The 19,236-nt window shown below is 41.0% G+C and overlaps 1 protein-coding gene across 21 annotated transcripts in view; it reads left to right on the forward strand.

Moving 5' to 3' along the window:
• Nucleotides 1-19,236, forward strand: part of FNBP1 (formin binding protein 1) — a 120,879-nt gene that overhangs the window by 33,187 nt on the left and 68,456 nt on the right. For all 21 annotated transcript variants that reach the window (XM_075185201.1, XM_075185196.1, XM_075185199.1 and 18 more), the window contains exons 3-4: nt 8,598-8,654; nt 9,988-10,135. In XM_075185201.1, coding sequence (XP_075041302.1) covers nt 8,598-8,654; nt 9,988-10,135 — 205 coding nt within the window. The remainder of the gene's footprint in view (nt 1-8,597; nt 8,655-9,987; nt 10,136-19,236) is intronic.

Below are 19,236 nucleotides of genomic sequence, written 5' to 3' on the forward strand. Positions count from 1 at the left end.
CTCCAACTCTTCCTCACTGCACTCTCTATGCTCACAGCCTGGATTGGTATAAATAAGATATTGCTCAGTGCAGGGTATCTGGCTGGAAGCTGATTGGATGAGCAGTGGAGAATCCTGGGCGCTCAGGGCGGGTCTTAGAATCTTGTGGTTCACTAGGTGGTCAACTTTTGTTGTATTCTTTCATTTATCTACTTTTTGTTGTTTGTTAGTGGCTGCATACAGTGCGATGAGGTGCTAAAGAGAGAGGACTGTGCTAAAAGGGCATCTGAATGAATGTGTCGCGACCAGCCATTACCCTTTCACCCGCCACCTTTGGCACATCATCATCATTAATTTATATAGCGCCACTAATTCCGCAGCGCTGTACAGAGAACTCACTCACATCAGTCCCTGCCCCATTGGAGCTTACAGTCTAAATTCCCCAACATACACACACACGGGTCAATTTGATAGCAGCCAATTAACCTACCAGTATGTTTTTGGAGTGTGGGAGGAAACCGAAGCACCCGGAGGAAACCCACACAAACACAGGGAGAACATATAAACTCCTCACAGATAAGGCCATGGTCGGGAATCGAACTCATGACCCCAGTGCTATGAGGCAGAAGTGCTAACCACTAGGCCACTGTGCTGCCCAATCAGATTCTAGCTGTCATTTTGTAGAAGGTACTAAATAAATAACTAGATTTTGATTAATTGCTATAGGCAACATCTCTACTTTTTCAAACCCGCTGATCCTTACTTTGTGAAACAGGTAGCTGCAGCTAGATCACAGCAGTTTTCCATACATTGTTTTAGGGAAGTGGTGTCTCCTTCTTAGAGAAGCAGTACTGATTTTTTTTTTTTTTTTGGGGGGGGGGGAAGCAACTACTATAGTATACCATGCACTTTCCCCATGCACACAGCCAACATGTAGTTTGCCGTGTTGTTGTGGTATACTGTTTGGGCACAGCATAATTTAATCCTCATGTGAAGTTCCACAGTTACAAACCTTGTACATTCTACTCCTTACGTGAGACTCAGGCACAGATGTACAATTAGCAACATGACAGTAAGTTTCCTTTCACTCACAGCTTTTCCTGTAATCAAAAGTAAAATCTATTTGTTAAAGGGGAACTAAAATAAAGCCACTGAATTGATACAGTAAGTAGGCATCAAATAAATCATTTTTGCAATCCATTTTTATTTTGAAAAATGTGAAGTATTACAAAGATCCAGACTCTTTACTAAAACCACCCCACAACCTTCCATCCCCCACACTGCATCAAGTAAGTGGTGATAAGGACTTGTCTAGACATAAGGGACCTTGCTGGACCTGTCAGCCTCCGTATAAAGGGGTCATGGGTTTACAGCCTCTTATAAGGGCAATCCATGGGATGGCAGATGGTACATATATATTTTATTTTTGTTTTTAATTAGAGCGAAAAAGCCTTTATCTTTTGTTTACTTGATGTTTGGACCAGTTAGATAAAACATTGTGGCAGGCTAGAAGAAAAGGCTTTGTAATCAGTTTTCCTTGGTTTGTTTCTTCAGGCTGCTATTAATCATTTTATAATTCTGTAGAGCTTCCATAGTGTCATGTGACTACCATGGCGGCAACAGTCACATGACACATGATGTAGTGAACAGAGTAGCTTTGGGACACCCCTCTGAGCTCTGCCTGCACTTTGCACTGGAACCCCTTCCCCCCACCCCTTCCTTCTCCCCCCCCCGTGTGTGACTGGTAGCCATGCTGGACTCCCCTCCAGAGAGATTTTGAAAAGGAGAAAAATAATTTGTAGGATGACAGCTAAGAAAAATTAGATGCATTCTTAGATGGTGCTTAACTTGCTGTTTATAGAACAAAACCCTATGTGAAATTGCTGCTCTAACAGTGCCTGCATGAGTTAGATTGCATTAAAGTTGCATGTTCGTTCCTCTTTAAGTTTATTATTTGTTTGTTTTGTGGATGGTGAGGCTAGCACATATCCTCAGGGATAGCGAACCCCAGAGACTGCATCTTCAGTATCCTCCGGTGCTGGTGTAATTGTGTATCCATGAACACCGTGTGATAGATAATCTCCTCCTCTAAGACACAGATTTTACATCTTTGCTACATAGGTGCAAAAAAAACCTTTGTGATAGTTGCACTATGTTATTAAATACATTTTGTGTATTTCTCAGAAACCAGATGTTGGCTTTGATCTTTCTAGGGCAAGTTAGTGAAAGCGGCTATCTATTTAATTGGTTGCTATAAATTACTGCATATTTGTGGTATTTTCATGGCAAGCCTTAAAGTTTCTTCCTTGTAAAAGCATTCCTGTTTCATCATAGCCCTGGGCATTTCTGGGACAGATAAGGTTTTAAGATCAGTATCACATGGCCAGAAGCTGTACCCTCTCCTACCAGTCTAGTGAGTGTCCTAACGACACCCAGCTAGATGAGACGTACAGATATATCTCCTGCAGGATTTTTGGTTAAATGAAAACAAAATATGCTATTAAAAAGTCGGGTGTATTTCATTCATTCTTCAGCCAAGTATTTAATTCTATGTGAGCATCATGTTTCTCTGCGTTTATTAGCTTAAATTGAAGTTGTCAGGGTTTTGTTACCCAATGTGAAATGAAATATTAGCTGTAACTTGTATTTGTCGGTGGTAGTCGGATTCACTGTACGAACTACCCCGACAGAGACACGACATGAGGAGTCAAATTCAATAGTACACCGACTTGCAAATAAAAATACTTACCGGAATGCAGATTACTTCATATGACGACTCGCTCTCTTGCCGACTGTAGAAAATGACGTCATCAACAACCGCGACTTGGCTTAAAGCGGCGATGGAGTATTATTTTAGGGCTTAAGGTTAGGGTTAAAATTAGGAATAGGGTTAACCCTAACACCCCTAACCCCTAAAATAGTACTTACATGACATAAATGATAGGCGGGTCTGTCCTTTGCCCCTTTAAGCCAACTTGCGGGTGGTGATGACGTCATTTCCTCCAGTCGGCAACAGAGCGAGTCGTCATATGATGTAATCTGCATTCCGATAAGTAGTTCTTTTGCAGGTCAGCGTACTATTGTATCAGACTCCTGATGTCGTTGTCTTCTCTGGTGGGGTAGTCAGTACCGTTAATAGGTACTACACCTGTATTTGTAGGAGTGACACCTTATGGTCAAATTAGCATAAAAAATGGTGGAATAATTCTATGTAAAAAATTGATTACTTTTCAGCAAAATCTCTCAAAATTTCAGCAAAATGTCTTGGTCATACTCTTGCTTTATTCAGCGATATTGTGTTTAGGAATGTAGCACTAGAAGCTTTTCAGGTATAACGAGTGTGTGCATACACAGAAATGGATATTTGTTGAATTGAGCAAATGAATGGGCATCGCAGTGGCCTAGTGGTTAGCACTTCAGCCTCACAGCACTGGGGTCATGAGTTCAATTCCCGACCATGGCCTTATCTGTGTGGAGTTTGTATGTTCTCCCTGTGTTTGCGTGGGTTTCCTCCGGGAGCTCCGGTTTCCTCCCACACTCCAAAAAACATACTGGTAGGTTAATTGGCTGCTATCAAAATTGACCCTAGTTTTTGTCTGTCTGTCTGTGTGTGTGTATATTAGGGAATTTAGACTGTAAGCTCCAATGGGGCAGGGACTGATGGGAGTGTGCTCTCTGTACAGCGCTGCGGAATTAGTGGCGCTATATAAATAAATGATGATGAATGAATGGCATCCTGCTTATCCCAAAACTGCTGACTGGGCAGCAGGTCTGCATTACAGCTGCTTGTCATGATGATTCCTCACATTTCAAGCACCTCCAAGATACCAACCTGTAGTATTCACAGTCCTAGGAGTTAGATCAGGCTGTGCCCAGGACATGACACTCTCTGGCATCCCTCTAGCAACAGGCATGATTATCGCTCATGAATAAGAGTGACAGGAGGGCTTTGGGCGGGGCTAAGGAAATGATACCACGCCCACTAAAACAATGGCCCTGTTGTGAAGGGTTCTTCCAGCAGAGCTAGTTACATCTTTATAAAAGCAAAGTAGTTTTGGAACAAGAATATTATTATTCTACATTAATCCCTTGAAGTTTACATTCAGATTTATTGGACAAGAATGTGTGTGTCGTTATTGAAACAAAGTTCATCCATCTTAATTGATAGAATAAGGAATCTGTAGGCTTAACGACCCTTTAAAATATAATTGAATTTGCAGTATCTCCTTTGTCTTTTCTGTTGGCTGTTTAATAGGAAACAAATCTATATAACCCGTAGCAAGGGATGGATTCCAAATCTGGATTTGATAGATTCATGCTGTGTGTGTTCTCCCTGTACATGATTCAGCCTTGAATATTACATCATGTCCCTCCCGTACCCAGTGTTCTCAGTATACGATCCCCAGCCAGGCTGCCAGTATATGGTTTATGTTTCACTTATGTCTTCTAATCGCTTAAGTGTAATCCAAATGATTCAGCCAAACGACGGTTTGGCAATAGCTGTTTTGGTTGAGTTTAAAGCAGTGTTGGTCAATCTGCAGACTCCTGGGTGAATTTGCAGATATTTACATTACAAATGTTTCTGGTCCCCCTGTAATATCCTGGGTTGAGGATAACAGAACGGTTTTTGCAGTGATTACTCAGTATTACTCACCAGACGCCCTACAATGTGCCAAGCCTTCACTCACTAAGCTTTGCTACTTGGGTGTCCACACAAATATTTTCAAGCTTACTCTATTTTCACCCTACCCATTTTTGTCCTTTCCTCTGAACTCTCTTCCACACCCCTCCATCCTTCGGCCTCCGCTCCCAGAGTTAAAAATACGAAGCATACTGTGCACTGCTAAGCTACTATTTCTTGCAGATTGCAGCGTAATCGCGGATCTTGCCTGCCTTGTCTTTACCATCAAGACTGAGCCAAGAAGAAAAAAAGTTTCATTTGGACATTGTGTTTTAAAGCAAACGGAGTCACAAAATTGACCGAACAGCAATAAAAAGTTTAAAATTGATTTGATCGGTGTCTTGTGCAGGTCACTAAACTCTTTCAGTGCTCAGTTAGTATCATCAGCTATTTCTATAGCGCCACTAATTCCGCAGCGCTGTACAGAGAACACACTCCCATCAGTCCCTGCCCCATTGGAGCTTACAGTCTAAATACCATAATATACACAGAGACTAGGGTCAATTTTGATAGTAGCTAATTAAACTACCAGTATGTTTTTGGAGTGTGGGAGGAAACCGGAGCACCCGGAGGAAACCCACACAAACATGGGGCGAACATACAAACTCCACACAGATAAGGCCATGGTCAGGATTCGAACTCATGACCCCAGTGTTGTGAGGCAGAAGCGCTACCCACTGAGCCACTGTGCTGCCCAAGTGCTCTTTTCCAATGTGCTATTTTTCAATGTGCTCTTATTTGCTAAAGGTGTAGAGAAGTGTGATTTGGGACCTCTTGCTGGTTTCAATGTTTAAACTATTGTGAAAATAAAAATGAGAAACATATATTCAAGTTCCCTAACAGATTGAAAGGTTCCCATGTAATAACATCATCATTAACTGTCCCAAAATAGTCTGCTGTGAATGTTGCTACCTACATTGGAACACAGGTGGGTGTTTTCTTGATTTATAGAGAGTATAGGTAACCTACCCCCTAAAATACAGGTAAGTGTGCACTCACAAGGCAGTACAACTATGGGGTAATATTGTAGTGCATTGTGCACCTTGGCTGTGCCTTTCACAGACTTCTAATTTGCTTTGCTGCAAGTAGGTTGCAATTTTCAAATTAATTATCCCCAGAAATGATGTCCTTTGCTGCTCTTTTTCAGTGTAATTTAAATCTGCTGTCTTTTTATCCAAGCTGCCATTACCCTTAAAAATAAATAAAAGCACTACTGTCTGGGGAAGTCCAGTTTTTTTTTTTAAATTTATTTACATTATATTTTCAAATGCAATATAAAAACAGCTTCCAGGATACAAAGTAGCAGCAGTTGTACAAAGTAGTGAGCCTGCAGCACAAATCACAATACGGTATATGGAGATCTAGTGTGCGACTGGCACTGATATAAGAAACTTAGCGGAATGTGCAACAAAGGTGCGTTATGGATCGGGGTAGGATAGGGATGGAGAAGGGATTTGGGAAAGAGAATTAAGGCCTGGTTTGGTGTGTATTTATGGGGTGTGTTTGAGTATGCAGAGGGTAGGTTCATTTTTAATAACCACCCCCATGTCACCTGAAGCCATAAGCTGTGTTGTTCTCAATCAGTCTTGTCCTCTACCCTGCGGCCATCTAGAAGCGCTATAGACAGCACTATGGGACAGAACTGGTCATACTCGCTCCCCCGGCACTGCAAGCTCACAGCATGAACGCTTGTTACACTACTACAGCCAACGTTCTGTGTACGCTTCTCGTTGTTTTTATCCAGTGTTCTTTTACAGGGTGTTAAAATGATTTATATAATTTTTTTATCATTTTCTAGCATTTGGCAGTGCACATTTTTCCACGTTTTATATCTTCTTGAATAATTTAATTTTGTAGCTAATTCACTCTCCCTGAGCTGTAGTTATGAATTATATAGTTGTGTTACTGGGTAGATGGGCACACTTCTCCTAGACTTATGTATGATGCAGGAGCCATTACATAATAATAATTTAATAAGAGTAAACGGATCTTTAGTCTGTTTCTGAAGATCTCCTGAGCGGGGGCCTCGCGGACTGTACGGGGAAGCAAATTCTAGAGATTAGGAGCATGAAGGAATATTATTTACATTATATATAAGTAGGGGGTCACTCTCTAAATGTAAGACACATGGATATGATTATGCTGTACTGGGAGCATACATTCTTTGCATGTTTAAGTGTGTAATCGAAGTGTATATATATAATTCCCATGTTGTCTTTATATAGTCATAGAGAGGTTAAGACTCACGGATCCAATACTTGCTCATCACCCCCCAAAAATGTGCATTTATTTTACTTTTTTTTTTTTTTACAAACCTTGTTGAAACAAACCCCTTATTATGTTCTTGTATTCGCTGATGCTGCCCTGTTATTTCCCTGTACAATGGGCATTGTTATTCACAGGGTGAAGGAGGACTAAGTTTGCGTACTAATATATAGATTGATTCACGTATATACAGTACTCTCTCTTTAAAAGACCCCATGGCAGTGTAGTGAGGGTGGATTTATAAAGAGGTATTTAAAGGCGTTCCTATTGTTTTCAGTGTAATATCCCTTTAAGAGGATCTGTCACATGAACGTGACCATAGTCACTGGTGGCACAAACAGACTGCTCTGCGGTACCTTACTCTTATGAACCCTCTTGACTTCTCTTTCTCTCCAGCTGCTGACTGGCATTATATGACAAAATTGCCGGGCAGGGTTCTTTGGTTATATAGAGGTACCGGGCCCATGTATACACTTGTGCTCCTTCTTATAATGTCTACAGAGCACTCTGCAGAGATGTCAGTGTTGGTTGTTACCACGCTCCCCTAAGCCAGCAGCGATGTCACTAGCTCTTTGTATATATAACGGGAGTTAATCCAGCTGTTGGGAGGGGCAGGGACAATATGAATACATTGTAGTTATCAAAATCAGGCACCAAATTAAAGGGGGTAGTATACAAAAAACACATTCACTATATAGCATTGCCCCCACAGCACAATTGGCTTAATGAGTGATCTCAAACATATCCTTTAAAGTGAAACTGGCAGCAACTTCTGGATTCCACATCTATACATACATTGATTAGTGTCTTGTCAGAAGACCCTAGCACTATCATCATCAGCTATTTATATAGCGCCACTAATTCCGCAGCGCTGTACAGAGAACTCGCTCACATCAGTCCCTGCCACATTGGAACTTAGTCTAAATTCCCTAACACACACACACACACACACACACACACACACACACGGGTCAATTTAGATAATTAACCTACTAGTATGTTTTTGGAGTGTGGGAAGGAAACCGGAGCACCCGGAGGAAACCCACGCAAACACAGGAAGAACATACAAACTCCACACAGATAAGGCCATGGTCAGGAATCAAACTCGTGACCCCAGTGCTGTGAGGCAGAAGTGGAGCCACTAACCACTGAGCCACCGTGCTGCCCTAAAATATATACATAAAATGGGAAATCGGAACACAATGACCGTTTTTTTTTTTAACCATTCTAAAATGCACACAAATGCAGCACATGGACATATTCTAAAATAAAAACAATTGTAAAGCGCTACGGAATCTGCAGGTGCTATAGAAATTAAATAATGATGAATTGCTGAACATTAAAAAAAATTAAAATAAATCACAAGCACATCCGTAACCTCCACAGTCCGTATTATTGAATAAAGGGCTATTGTGTTTTTTTGTTAACTTGACAATAACACATGGTACCCAATAATCCCTTAATTGTAAGTTTATCTACATCTAAACATCTTTAATGTACCTTTGTGTTGTACACTGTACTTAAGCAAAACGCATGTGTTGATTCAATGTAACACATGCTGTAGACTTTGTTTTCTATGTTGAAGTTGGTGGAAAACTTTCTTAAAGTTTTTAATAACTTTATTTTTTCTGATTTTTGTTCCTTGACAATAAGTCTTTGTTTTGCGTTGCAGGAACCTTTCAAAAAAGTATCAAACAAAGAAGAACTCCAAAGAAGAGGAAGAGTCCAAGTGAGTCATGTTTTGTGAGGAACAGAGAGCCCATGGGGGGGGGGGGGGGGGTCTCCAAGTAATTATTGTGCTTAGCGTAAAATATAAAAGATGCTGACCTTTGTGCTTTCTGGCTGCCGGGATCTACACTTCCCCAAATATTTATCTCCATATACAACACATCTCTTCTGCAGACCTGGCTTGCCCGAATATTGGCCATGCATTTTAAAAGAGATGAATCTACACTTAAGCATAGTGTTATGGAATGTTACGCTGAAATGATTCATTAGAAAAAGTTTTTTGGGCTATATTTTTATTTAAAAAATAAATAAAAAATGTTTACATTATTACCATGTTAGATATTTCAAAAAGTGAAAAAACAAACAAATAAAAAAAAATAATCAAATGCAGCAATGAGTCAAATCCATCTCAATGTCTTTAGGATCACGTAATGTCAATATTTAACATTTCTAACAATTGTAGCAAACCGTGGCATTTACAGGATGTTTTCCATCATGGAAATTGCAGAAAAGTCCAGTACAAACGGCAAACTGTTCCCTCCTCCTTTGTCTTTTGACCAATCTATTTGTCTCCAGACAGTCACTTGAAGAAACAATCTATTGTTGTATGATATAGTATAAACATTAGGCGGGGGCGTGGTCTTTCAGTAGATCGGCAGCGGTATTGGAGAGCACTTGGGAAATAAGATAAAATAAATAAATTTGCAAAGTACATGAAATAACTGGAGTGTTTGCACTTAAATATTTCCATTATGGTCTGGCTTAATCCACTGCAGCAGGCTGCCATGTTAGGAGGGAGGGGCTTCTTAATACAGTAGACACAGAGTGACTGACAGGTTTGCAGACTTGCTTTGCAGAGATGCGCTTGGTGGATCTTTTCTTAAATAGTAATAATAACTGCATTCTCAGCTTTTTTTTTACCTGTACCAGATCCCATCAGGACACTGTCTTAAGGAAGTGGGAGGAGATTCCACAGTCTGCAATGAAGTGGGTCAGGTTACCATTGAACAACTTTGTCTTTTAAAATGTACCCCGTCACTTTCACACAGTGGTAGCAACATTTTTTTTTATCGTAGAACCAATCCTCATGATAAAGAATTCTATTCGCTAGGAACTGGTGACATCACTAATCAATGAGGCACAACTGTTTTTTATGAGAATCGGTAGAGAGATTGCATCAAGCTTAGTGATTTTGCTAGTTCCTAGTGAATTGATAGGTTAAAAATTACTTTAAGTCAGAAAATGGCTAAATCTGCTGTGTGTAGATAGAAGTGATAGAACTGCTGTGTAATTGCCGTAGCTGTGGTTGTGCTTTAACTGTGTTTATTCTGCAGGTACACATCATGCAAAGCCTTTCAGACCACACTGAATGAAATGAACGACTATGCCGGGCAGCATGAGGTCATTTCTGAGAACATGATGTCACAGATTATGGTGGAGCTCACACGCTGCGTGCAGGAGCTGAAACAGGAGAGGAAATCGGCAAGTTCATTTTTTTTTATGATTACTTTGCATTGTTAACGTATTGCATGTTTCTAAAACTTGCAGAAGTAATTCATAGCATAGATACGTGTGTGTGTGTGTGTGTGTGTGTGTGTATATCACTATCTTGAAATCGTACTCAAAATAAATCCTATTTGATTAGGTTTATATCCTATTTGCCTACTTTTGGACCTCCCACAGAATGGAAAGTGCAGGGGACATTATGATTTAATTTGAGGCCCCGCCCCTTGTATATTGGCATGGAAGGGGGTGGGACCATGGGTATGCAGAACTCGTCATTAGGGCCCTGATTTGCCCTCCGGATGTAAGAGACTGGCCTGGTCTCCCAGACGTTTTGGTAGAGTATGGTTGAAAGACTCAAATTATATTTTTGTGACAATCCCACATCCATATAAACATGCTCACTAGTGTACTGATTTAAAGGTTTCTTGGCTGTTGTTGTGAACCTTTTGTGCAGTATAAAGAGACGTATTAGAAGATGAGGGGGAATGCATGTCCCATGAAGCATTTATATGTCAGAGCAAAGCCTGCAGGGCAGCATTCAGTAAATCAGGTCAGAAATCCCAGAAGGGCCTCGGTCCATGTGTGCCAGGGTAATATGGTTAGAAAGTGATTTAATAATGCACAGTGATACACAGGGACACTTCACATCACCTCTCAGCGTGCTGCCAAGGAGTCTGAGAGCACTAAGAGACTGCATTAAATAACTGATTCCTTCTGTATCATCCTCTCCCACTACTTACCCAGAAAGCAGTGGCTGCACGCTGTAATACATATACTGTACATTATTGCAGATTGGGGATACAGCAATCCCAGAGGGTGATAGAATGGTACGGTTGTAGTACATTGTTTCATTATACATAGGGAGTAAGCAAATATAAAAAACATTAATTTAAATGTATTTACTCCCCACTAAGTGTTTCTGTTTTGTAGGAGCCGACCTCGTTTGCTCAAAATCTCCGTTCCTTCGTCTCCATCTCCCCCCCCCTATACTGTATGCTATGATGTGGTGTCTGTAGCTGTGTATATTGAGCTTTATATTTCCTGATACTTTGGGCCTGAGTCATTATGGAGAGCAAAGAAAGAAGTACATTTGATCCTGGACTAAACCATGTTACAGTGCAAGGGGTGCAGAATAGTTTATTATTTTGCATATAGGGAAAATACTGGCTGCTTTTTCATGTAGCACACAAATACTTGATAGCTTTATTTTTACACTGAAATTTAAGGTTGATCTAGAACACGACTTATCCCAACTATAAATCTGTCCCCACATTTCAATTTACCTCCCCCTCTCAAATGCAACATGGTTTTGCCAAGGTGCAAATTTACGCCTATATTTTTGCTATGCTGTCCTTAATGACACAAGCCCTTTGTGTTCAGAGTGTCCATAAATGTCTTGTATAACAAATTTCCCTTACATTATGCACCTTTGGTCTTTTGTGGGATGTTACATTTTTGGGGTTTTTATTTTAGATTTTATATATTATTATTTTTTTGCGCAATTGAGTCCATTAGGTAGGGAAGGGGAGAGAATCTCTCCTACTACCACAATCCACAGTATTGGGTCCAGCCACTGTATCTCACTTCTATAGGGGAAGGATTTGGCTTCTGGACAGGAAGTGAACTGCTTAGGCTGGGACGACGGGAAGAAATGGTTAGGCGGAATAGAAACTTTGACTTCATACATATGGCGTATTGTCTGGCTAGCTTGAGGAGAAAGGGGAAACTGCAATATAGACATTACTATACTATAGCTTTATTCTTACTTGCCTCAATTAGTTAGCTGGAATGGGAAAATAGGTAGTTGTGGTTGGAGCAGAGAGCGGAGCTTCTCAACCTTCTCTCCAAACGCATTCAACAGGCAAAGGAACCAGTTATTATCCCACACTGAAAACATGACCTGTTCGGATACTTGGTAGGAGGCTTGGGAAACTCTTCTAGACTCTAGGACCTCTAGTATTATTTGTTAGCTTGATACAGGATATTACATGATTTATAGATCATTAGATCTATAATTAATGATTAAATGTCGGTTAATGGTCTCGCTGTTTTTGTCGTTTGTAAGACGTGGCTGTTAATGTGTGTTTTGTTTTTTTGCAAACTCATATCTTGACAGAAATGTTTCTGTTGAGTTGAATTAAGATTTTCTGACTGTTGTTGTTACTGGTAGCAGATATTTGTTCCACCTAAGAGTTTTGAAATTATTAGTTTAGAATGTTGAAACCCTTTAAAAATAACTCTGGTTTTACCTAATCCTCAGACTGGTTCAATTTTATGAGAGGGTGAAGTAGTAGGTACCATATCGTGACACCATGCCCTATGAAAGCCACATAGAGTATCACAATGACTGTATACCTTTGGTCTTGCAGTTGGCTTTTAGTAAGTTGAAGGGATCAACCACTGATGTGTACATTGCTACATATATTAATGTAATATTTCAAGACTTTGCTACAGTCATTCAGTTCCGTTATAGAGCTAGTCTATACCATGAAGACATTGTCAATGTTGCAAAGCCACATGTTTCTCCAAATTACCACATTCGATAGTCCACGAATTGCTCCCACCAGTTGCGCTGCAAACATGCCTAGTAAGGGGCCCATGTAGGTCCCATGGCCGTACCCTGTAGCTGTTTGATATTTGCTAAGATAACAAAAAAAGATGCAAGCATCTCCACGATAAACCCATTGTGTCCTGCTATATCACATCCCCGCTTTTCCAAAATGAAACAACCTGCTTTTTCAGTGCCGGTGTCCTTGTGTTTATACCGAGCTATGGAGGACTAAATGTTTATAGTTTACCATCCGTTCATTGAAATACCTTAGTTCTGATCATACGTTCGTTTGAAGTTGCTGAGCAATTATCTTAGTGACTTTCCTTACTGTATGTCCCAACAGCTTATTTTGGCCCTATATATTTAAATTCTTCAGTGGCAACTTATTTGAGCAACAAGCAGTACTGAATGTTGTTTGATTCTTGATACCGCCATGTGATTATACATCTTAAATGCCGATGCCAAACTAATCTTACTGTCAAGAACTTTGAGTTTCTGTTTGTTGAATCTGTGCAATGTGTTTTGCTCATGTACTTTGTATTAAAGACAATTGTATTAGAAGACATAATGAAATGACGACGTATCGGCGGAAATGATAACGCCATCACCAAGGAAGATTAAAGCATTCCATCTTATAAATAGACCACCCTCTGTGTATTACCGCTGCAATGCTAGGAGGTCAGGGGATCACATACTCTATTATCATTTGTCCATTAATAGAATTATCATGTTTAACTCTGTGGGGAGGTTTTTATCCTGGTGTTTACTATAATGTTAGTACCAGTATTGGGTATAATTATTACACACAGGTGTATTTATGGTTTAAACCCCATTTGCAGTTCCAGGTCATGGCTGCAGACTAGATCTCCGAATCCTTCTCTGTAGGTTCTGGTTTTTGGATGTGATCACTGCTCATCTGCATGTCTCCGCTTTCTGGGCTAGAAACCTCTGTTATGTCTAAGCCCTGCCGGTGACGTTGTTCTTCTTTTGAAGAACAGACGAGCCATTTTGGGTGCTGCAGGGCTTGTAGTAAGCGCGTATATGTACAAACAGCAATGACACACGAGCGGAGGACAGACTTAGAATACAAAGCTGTTTATGTCTGTTCAGCTGGACATAATGCAGCCTCAGACAAAGCAGCGAGCCGGCCTCTAATAGGCAGAGGATGTCACTGCTTGTTACTCCTCTCATCCCGTAGGAGAAGGTGGCTGCCATGCACATAAACCTCACTGTCTGAAAGGCAGAATCTGCCCGTCTGTTGTCCGGGACTGAAGTGCGGTCTCCTTTCTCTGTCCCCCCCAGCTTGTTACCGGCAACCGTCACACCGCTGAAAATAAATAATGCATTTTATGGATTGTGCAGTGTAGGAAATTTCTGCTGATCTCCTGTAATCCACATAACCCAGCTAGAGTGTTATCCTCCTGCAGTTACTGTGTCTGCAGGCTGAGCAATCCTTCCTGTCTGGTTAGATTTTCTTAGAATACTAATTCATATGCCTCTTCCTGCTCTAGTTTCTTCTAGACTTCTATATAACCTCATCTATTAATGTTGATAACAATGTCTGTAGTTTAAAGTGAAATCAAATGAACTCCCGGTATGAAATTATATATTTTTTTTAATTAAACCCCCTTCCCAACTAGCGGGTGTCTGGTTCTCCTGTAACCTGGCTGTTGGTGGGATACAGACATGAAGCAGCACCCTGCTCGCCAGTCGGCGTATGCAGCATTGTTTTTCAGATGTCAGAGAATCTGATTGGACAGGCCACCCTTGTTTGTCCAATCGGCTTCCCTGACAATCATGGCAGACCCTGCTGGAATCAAAATACACCAGGCGTTGCAGCAGCAACTGCTAGGTCCCTGCAGAGCGGAGTACCCTGTGAATGGCAGGGATGGGAACCCCCAGTTTTGCTTCTTGAGAGCAGGGGGCTTTCTTTAAGTCAGATTTGCAATGTCAGTGTTTACTGACTGAGAGCTGCCATGATATCATCTGTCAAAGCGGGCGGTAGGGGGCCATGAAGCTATTTATGGCAAGACCACAGAAACGTGCTTAATGAATGGTAAGACATGCACAATGTCTGCTGCAAACATTTCCCTAATAGGACAGTTTATTGATTGATCAAGCAATGTCCAGGGATGAGAGAGACTTGCAGAAATACAGCATTTAGCAACTTTGGAATAATTGAGTAGTAAATGGTGGTTCTGACATTCATGGAAACAATACCAATAATCCTACTGAGCAACACATCAATTTATTTAAAAGTGCACGGTAACTTGTGAGCTATGCAGCAAAGGACCATTGTTCTTTATATTAGTGTTGTCGTCATCATCATCATCACCATTTATTTATATAGCGCCACTAATTCCGCAGCGCTGTACAGAGAACTCATTCACATCAGTCCCTGCCCCATTGGAGCTTACAGTCTGAAATCCCTAACACACACACACACACACACACACACACACACACACACACACACACACACGTCAATTTGTGAGCAGCCAATTAACCTACCAGTATGTTTTTTGGAGTGTGGGAGGAAACCGGTATATTGCATTGTTTGTTATCCAGGACTATGAGATGTTTGTCCTCTGTCACCGCTGACTCTCTGCCAGGCTTGTGTTCTGTGTTGCAGCTATTTGTATATTCGGTATAGAGCAGTGTTGGCTAACCTGTGACACTTCAGGTGTTGTGAAACTACAAGTCCCAGCATGCTTTGCCAATATAACCTGAGACCATTTATAAGAAGTATATATAGTAAGATTTCTGGATTGAAATGAAATCTATTCACAGCAATGCACAACAACTAATATAATGTCTACAGAGAACATTAGAAAGTAATTCCAGCTAAAAGTCCATTAATACCGAACATGCCCCCAGCCCCCATTCCATATGAGAGCTCCCCTCCGTTCTGGAAGACTCGCCACTGCCAGCACGTAGTCAAGCCAAGGCTATGCCCGCTCAGTGTTGCTGTTTGGAACTGACACTGCGCCTGGTGATTGTCCCCCTTCTCCTGGTTTTCAACACCGGGGCAAGTAGCATGGCAGTACTAGCAGGGAGGATGTGTTGTCCCAAATTACTGTGGTCCTTTGTCATGTGACCTCCACCAGGGGCAAACGCAGGATTTGTAGAGGGGGGTTTCCACACCACGCCGCCAGTGGGCGTGACCAGCATGAATGGGGGCGTGGCTATAATTTTAGACAGTGCTTGGCTGCTCTCCAACTCTTCCTATCCCCATAATATACATGTGCAATGCTGCGTGGACTACTGTTAGGTGCACACAGCTCTTTCTTTTCAAGCAGAGCCACCTCAATTATATAGTACCTGGAAACCCCCCTCGGTTTGCCTATGTCCACGGTTCTGTTAATTGTGGTAGGGGGAATGTTGGGTAAATATGTTGTTTGTAGTTGCAGGTCATTGTTACAGTAGTAAATGAGGATGTTGTGCTGGGATGAGGAATAAGAAGTAATGTAGTTTCGCTCTACTAGTGGTTAATATTAAAGCAGCTGTCTTTTCTTTACAAGCAGTAGTAGCGTGAGAGTATCTGAGTATTCGGCAGGATTGCAGCAGAGGATGTGCAATTTCCAACTATGGCAAGAACTCCTGTGAGCTGCGATCTCGTCACAAGTCTCTACGGCGAATCTGCTTGTGGTCGAAAATAAATAAATAAACAGTTCCACATCTATTTTTGCGATTACCCTCCAGAGTCGTCTTCTGGAAAACTAGATGCAGGAGAAATAGGCGATTGGCAACCAGCCCGGGGAATCTATTTCCAGTGAAGGATTTTCCACTTAAGCTTTTATTTCAGCGTGCATTTGCCACCAACACTTTATGCAAGGGACATTACCTCTTATATGGAGGATGTTGTCAGCAGAGATAGTTACATTTTTTGTAGTACATCTTGGAGTGAGCTCTTTATACGATGCTCAGATACATTCTCTGCTTTAAATAATTGACCAGCTTCGTCCAAGTTGTTTTTTTCTTATTCCTGGGGGGAGATTTATCAAACCTTCTGTAAAGGAACAGTGGAGATGTTGCCCATAGCAACCAATCGGATTCTAGTGAATATTTAGTGCATTCTACAAAATGACAGCTACAATCTGATTGGTTGCTATAGGCAACATCTCCACTGTTCCTTTTAAGAAGTTTTGATAGTGTAATATATGTAGTCTGAGCACATGAGATTGGAGTATAATACACCAGCGGTGAGAATACAACTGAGAGATATATATTTATCTCTGGTGACAAGTGATGTATGACAGGGACAAAAATAACAGCGCCCATGTCAGAATAGACCTTATCTATCGGTCTTCCTCCACGTCAGACAGCACAGCACAGAGAATTAAATAATAAAACATACATACACAGATGATTTATAACCGACTGTAGTAGACAGGTGACACGCAGTGATCATCTCACAACGTCTGAGCCGCAGCTCGGTAACTTTGGGTGTAACGCAGGTAGTTTTATTGTCAAAAGTAAAAGTGCAGTTTTCACACACAGTGGTTACGTAAAACCAAATCATAAATATAAAACTCTCTGCCTATGCGTCCCCTACTAAACAACGTCTGCTAGTGAGGAGGACGTGTCTAGCCCACCGAATGCACTTTGTAGCAAGTTCTCTGAGGAAGGCTTGTCTCCCTTTTCAGCCATCTTTAAATATTGCTCTCACGGATGCAGCATAATTATTCCGCCTATTCAGCAGGAAGCAGCCTGTCCCTGCCTCATTACTTCCTGGGGGTAAAATTATCAAGCTGTGCGTTCTGGCGGGTTTGAAAAGTAGAGATGTTGCCTATAGCAACCAATCAGATTCTAGTTATCATTTATTTCGTACATTCTACAAACTGACAGCTAGGATCTGATTGGTTGCTATAGGCAACATCTCCACTTTTGAAACCCGCCATAACGCACAGCTTGATACAGTTACCTCCTGGTGTACTACAGGAAGGGACGCATCCCTTGCAGTGCTACTTTACAATATATAATCAAACCAAAGAGTATAATAAAACATAATTTATTCAATAACCATGAAAATACTAAAATGATTAATCCCTATAAGACTCCCATTATATTGCAGAGAGTAATATGTCAATACTTTGAAATATAAAGATTTTAGGGCAATCTGTGACTTGGCCCGTGGCCTCGTGACTTTATATTGTCATGGAGCTGCTCAGTTACTTCCAATATCCTTCTATTTTATGGTACGTAGTATATTATGGCACCCGTAATGAGGAATACCACCAGCGACCTCTTCAGTTAGAGAGCGCTTTCTCCCGTAGCTCGTCCTTTGTGCAGGGGATTGTGTGCTCGTAGAGGTGTGTTAGCCCAAGGAATGCTGGGTGTGGCATTATAACCTTTCCAATGTTATTCTAGTGGAACAGAACACTGGGATTGTTATCCCAGCATCATTTTCATAAATATAAACTTTATCATCAATGACTGTGTGTTTTGTCAGTGTTCAGTAAATATTAAAAAGTATTAAGCAAATATTTGCCTTTTCTATTTTATAAATATTTCAACTATTTTCCTGTCTGTAAGGACTCGTCGTGATGCAGGTCCCTGGTGTGTCCGCTGGTTAGGGTTGAAGTGAGTACAATGACAGACATGGAGGTTGGATTAAGTGCACAACAGTGAGGCGGATGAATGAAAGGCCTTATAGACCCCCACTGGCGTTCCTAGCTCATCAAACAGTTTATCAGGCCCCCTCATTGGACAATTCACCAAATATGGGGCACCTTTCTGGTGGTGTTTTCCTTGTATAGTTATATCATTTTGTGGGTTTTATTGATTTAATTATGTAAATTTGTTGTTGTGTTTATTTAATTTTGTCTCAATTGTACTTCTAAGTCATATTAGTTTTAGGTTCTAACATCCTATGTATGGCGTGGCAGAGCACTTGAACACGTGACGCCTTATAAATAAAACATAATAATAATAGATTGTATGGTAAAAGTGTAATGCATGGAAAACATGTTAAAAATTCATCACTAGAGTGTTATTTTTCATGCGTTTTCCCCTAGTAGTCATCAGATATGTGGGAGTTAGTGGAGGGAGCAGAGTTCCTAGTAGCACAGAGCAATGGTTCCTGATACAGGAAGACTGTGTGTGTCAATCTAACTAGATGCATGAAATAGATAAATAGTTATTTCTCTGCTTTCTTTAATTTGTTTTGGCTAATATAAAAGTGAGTGTGTGTGAGGGAATTTAGATTGTAAGCTGCAGCATGGCAGGGACTGGCGTGAGTGACTCCATGTAATAGCAGCTCAGTGCTCTCCAAGATGGCTGCCGTGTGACGTGCTTAGAGTCCTATCGGGAGAAAGGCGCTATATAAATAATAATTATTACTCATTATGATTTCTATGAGGAGGAATGTGAGAATTTTGATGGCATGCAGCCTCAGCTTCAGTTATATATGTAATACAATGACCCTAGTTTTACCTCCATAGCTTTTCAGGGTCTTTGAGGCCTATTTCTGTGTGTCCTGTCCGAGATAAGACCTATTCCCTGCAAAGATAGCGCAAGGAGCTCA

This window comes from Mixophyes fleayi, chromosome 9 (assembly GCF_038048845.1).
Source record: "Mixophyes fleayi isolate aMixFle1 chromosome 9, aMixFle1.hap1, whole genome shotgun sequence".
In the NCBI taxonomy this organism is placed as follows: domain Eukaryota; kingdom Metazoa; phylum Chordata; class Amphibia; order Anura; family Limnodynastidae; genus Mixophyes; species Mixophyes fleayi.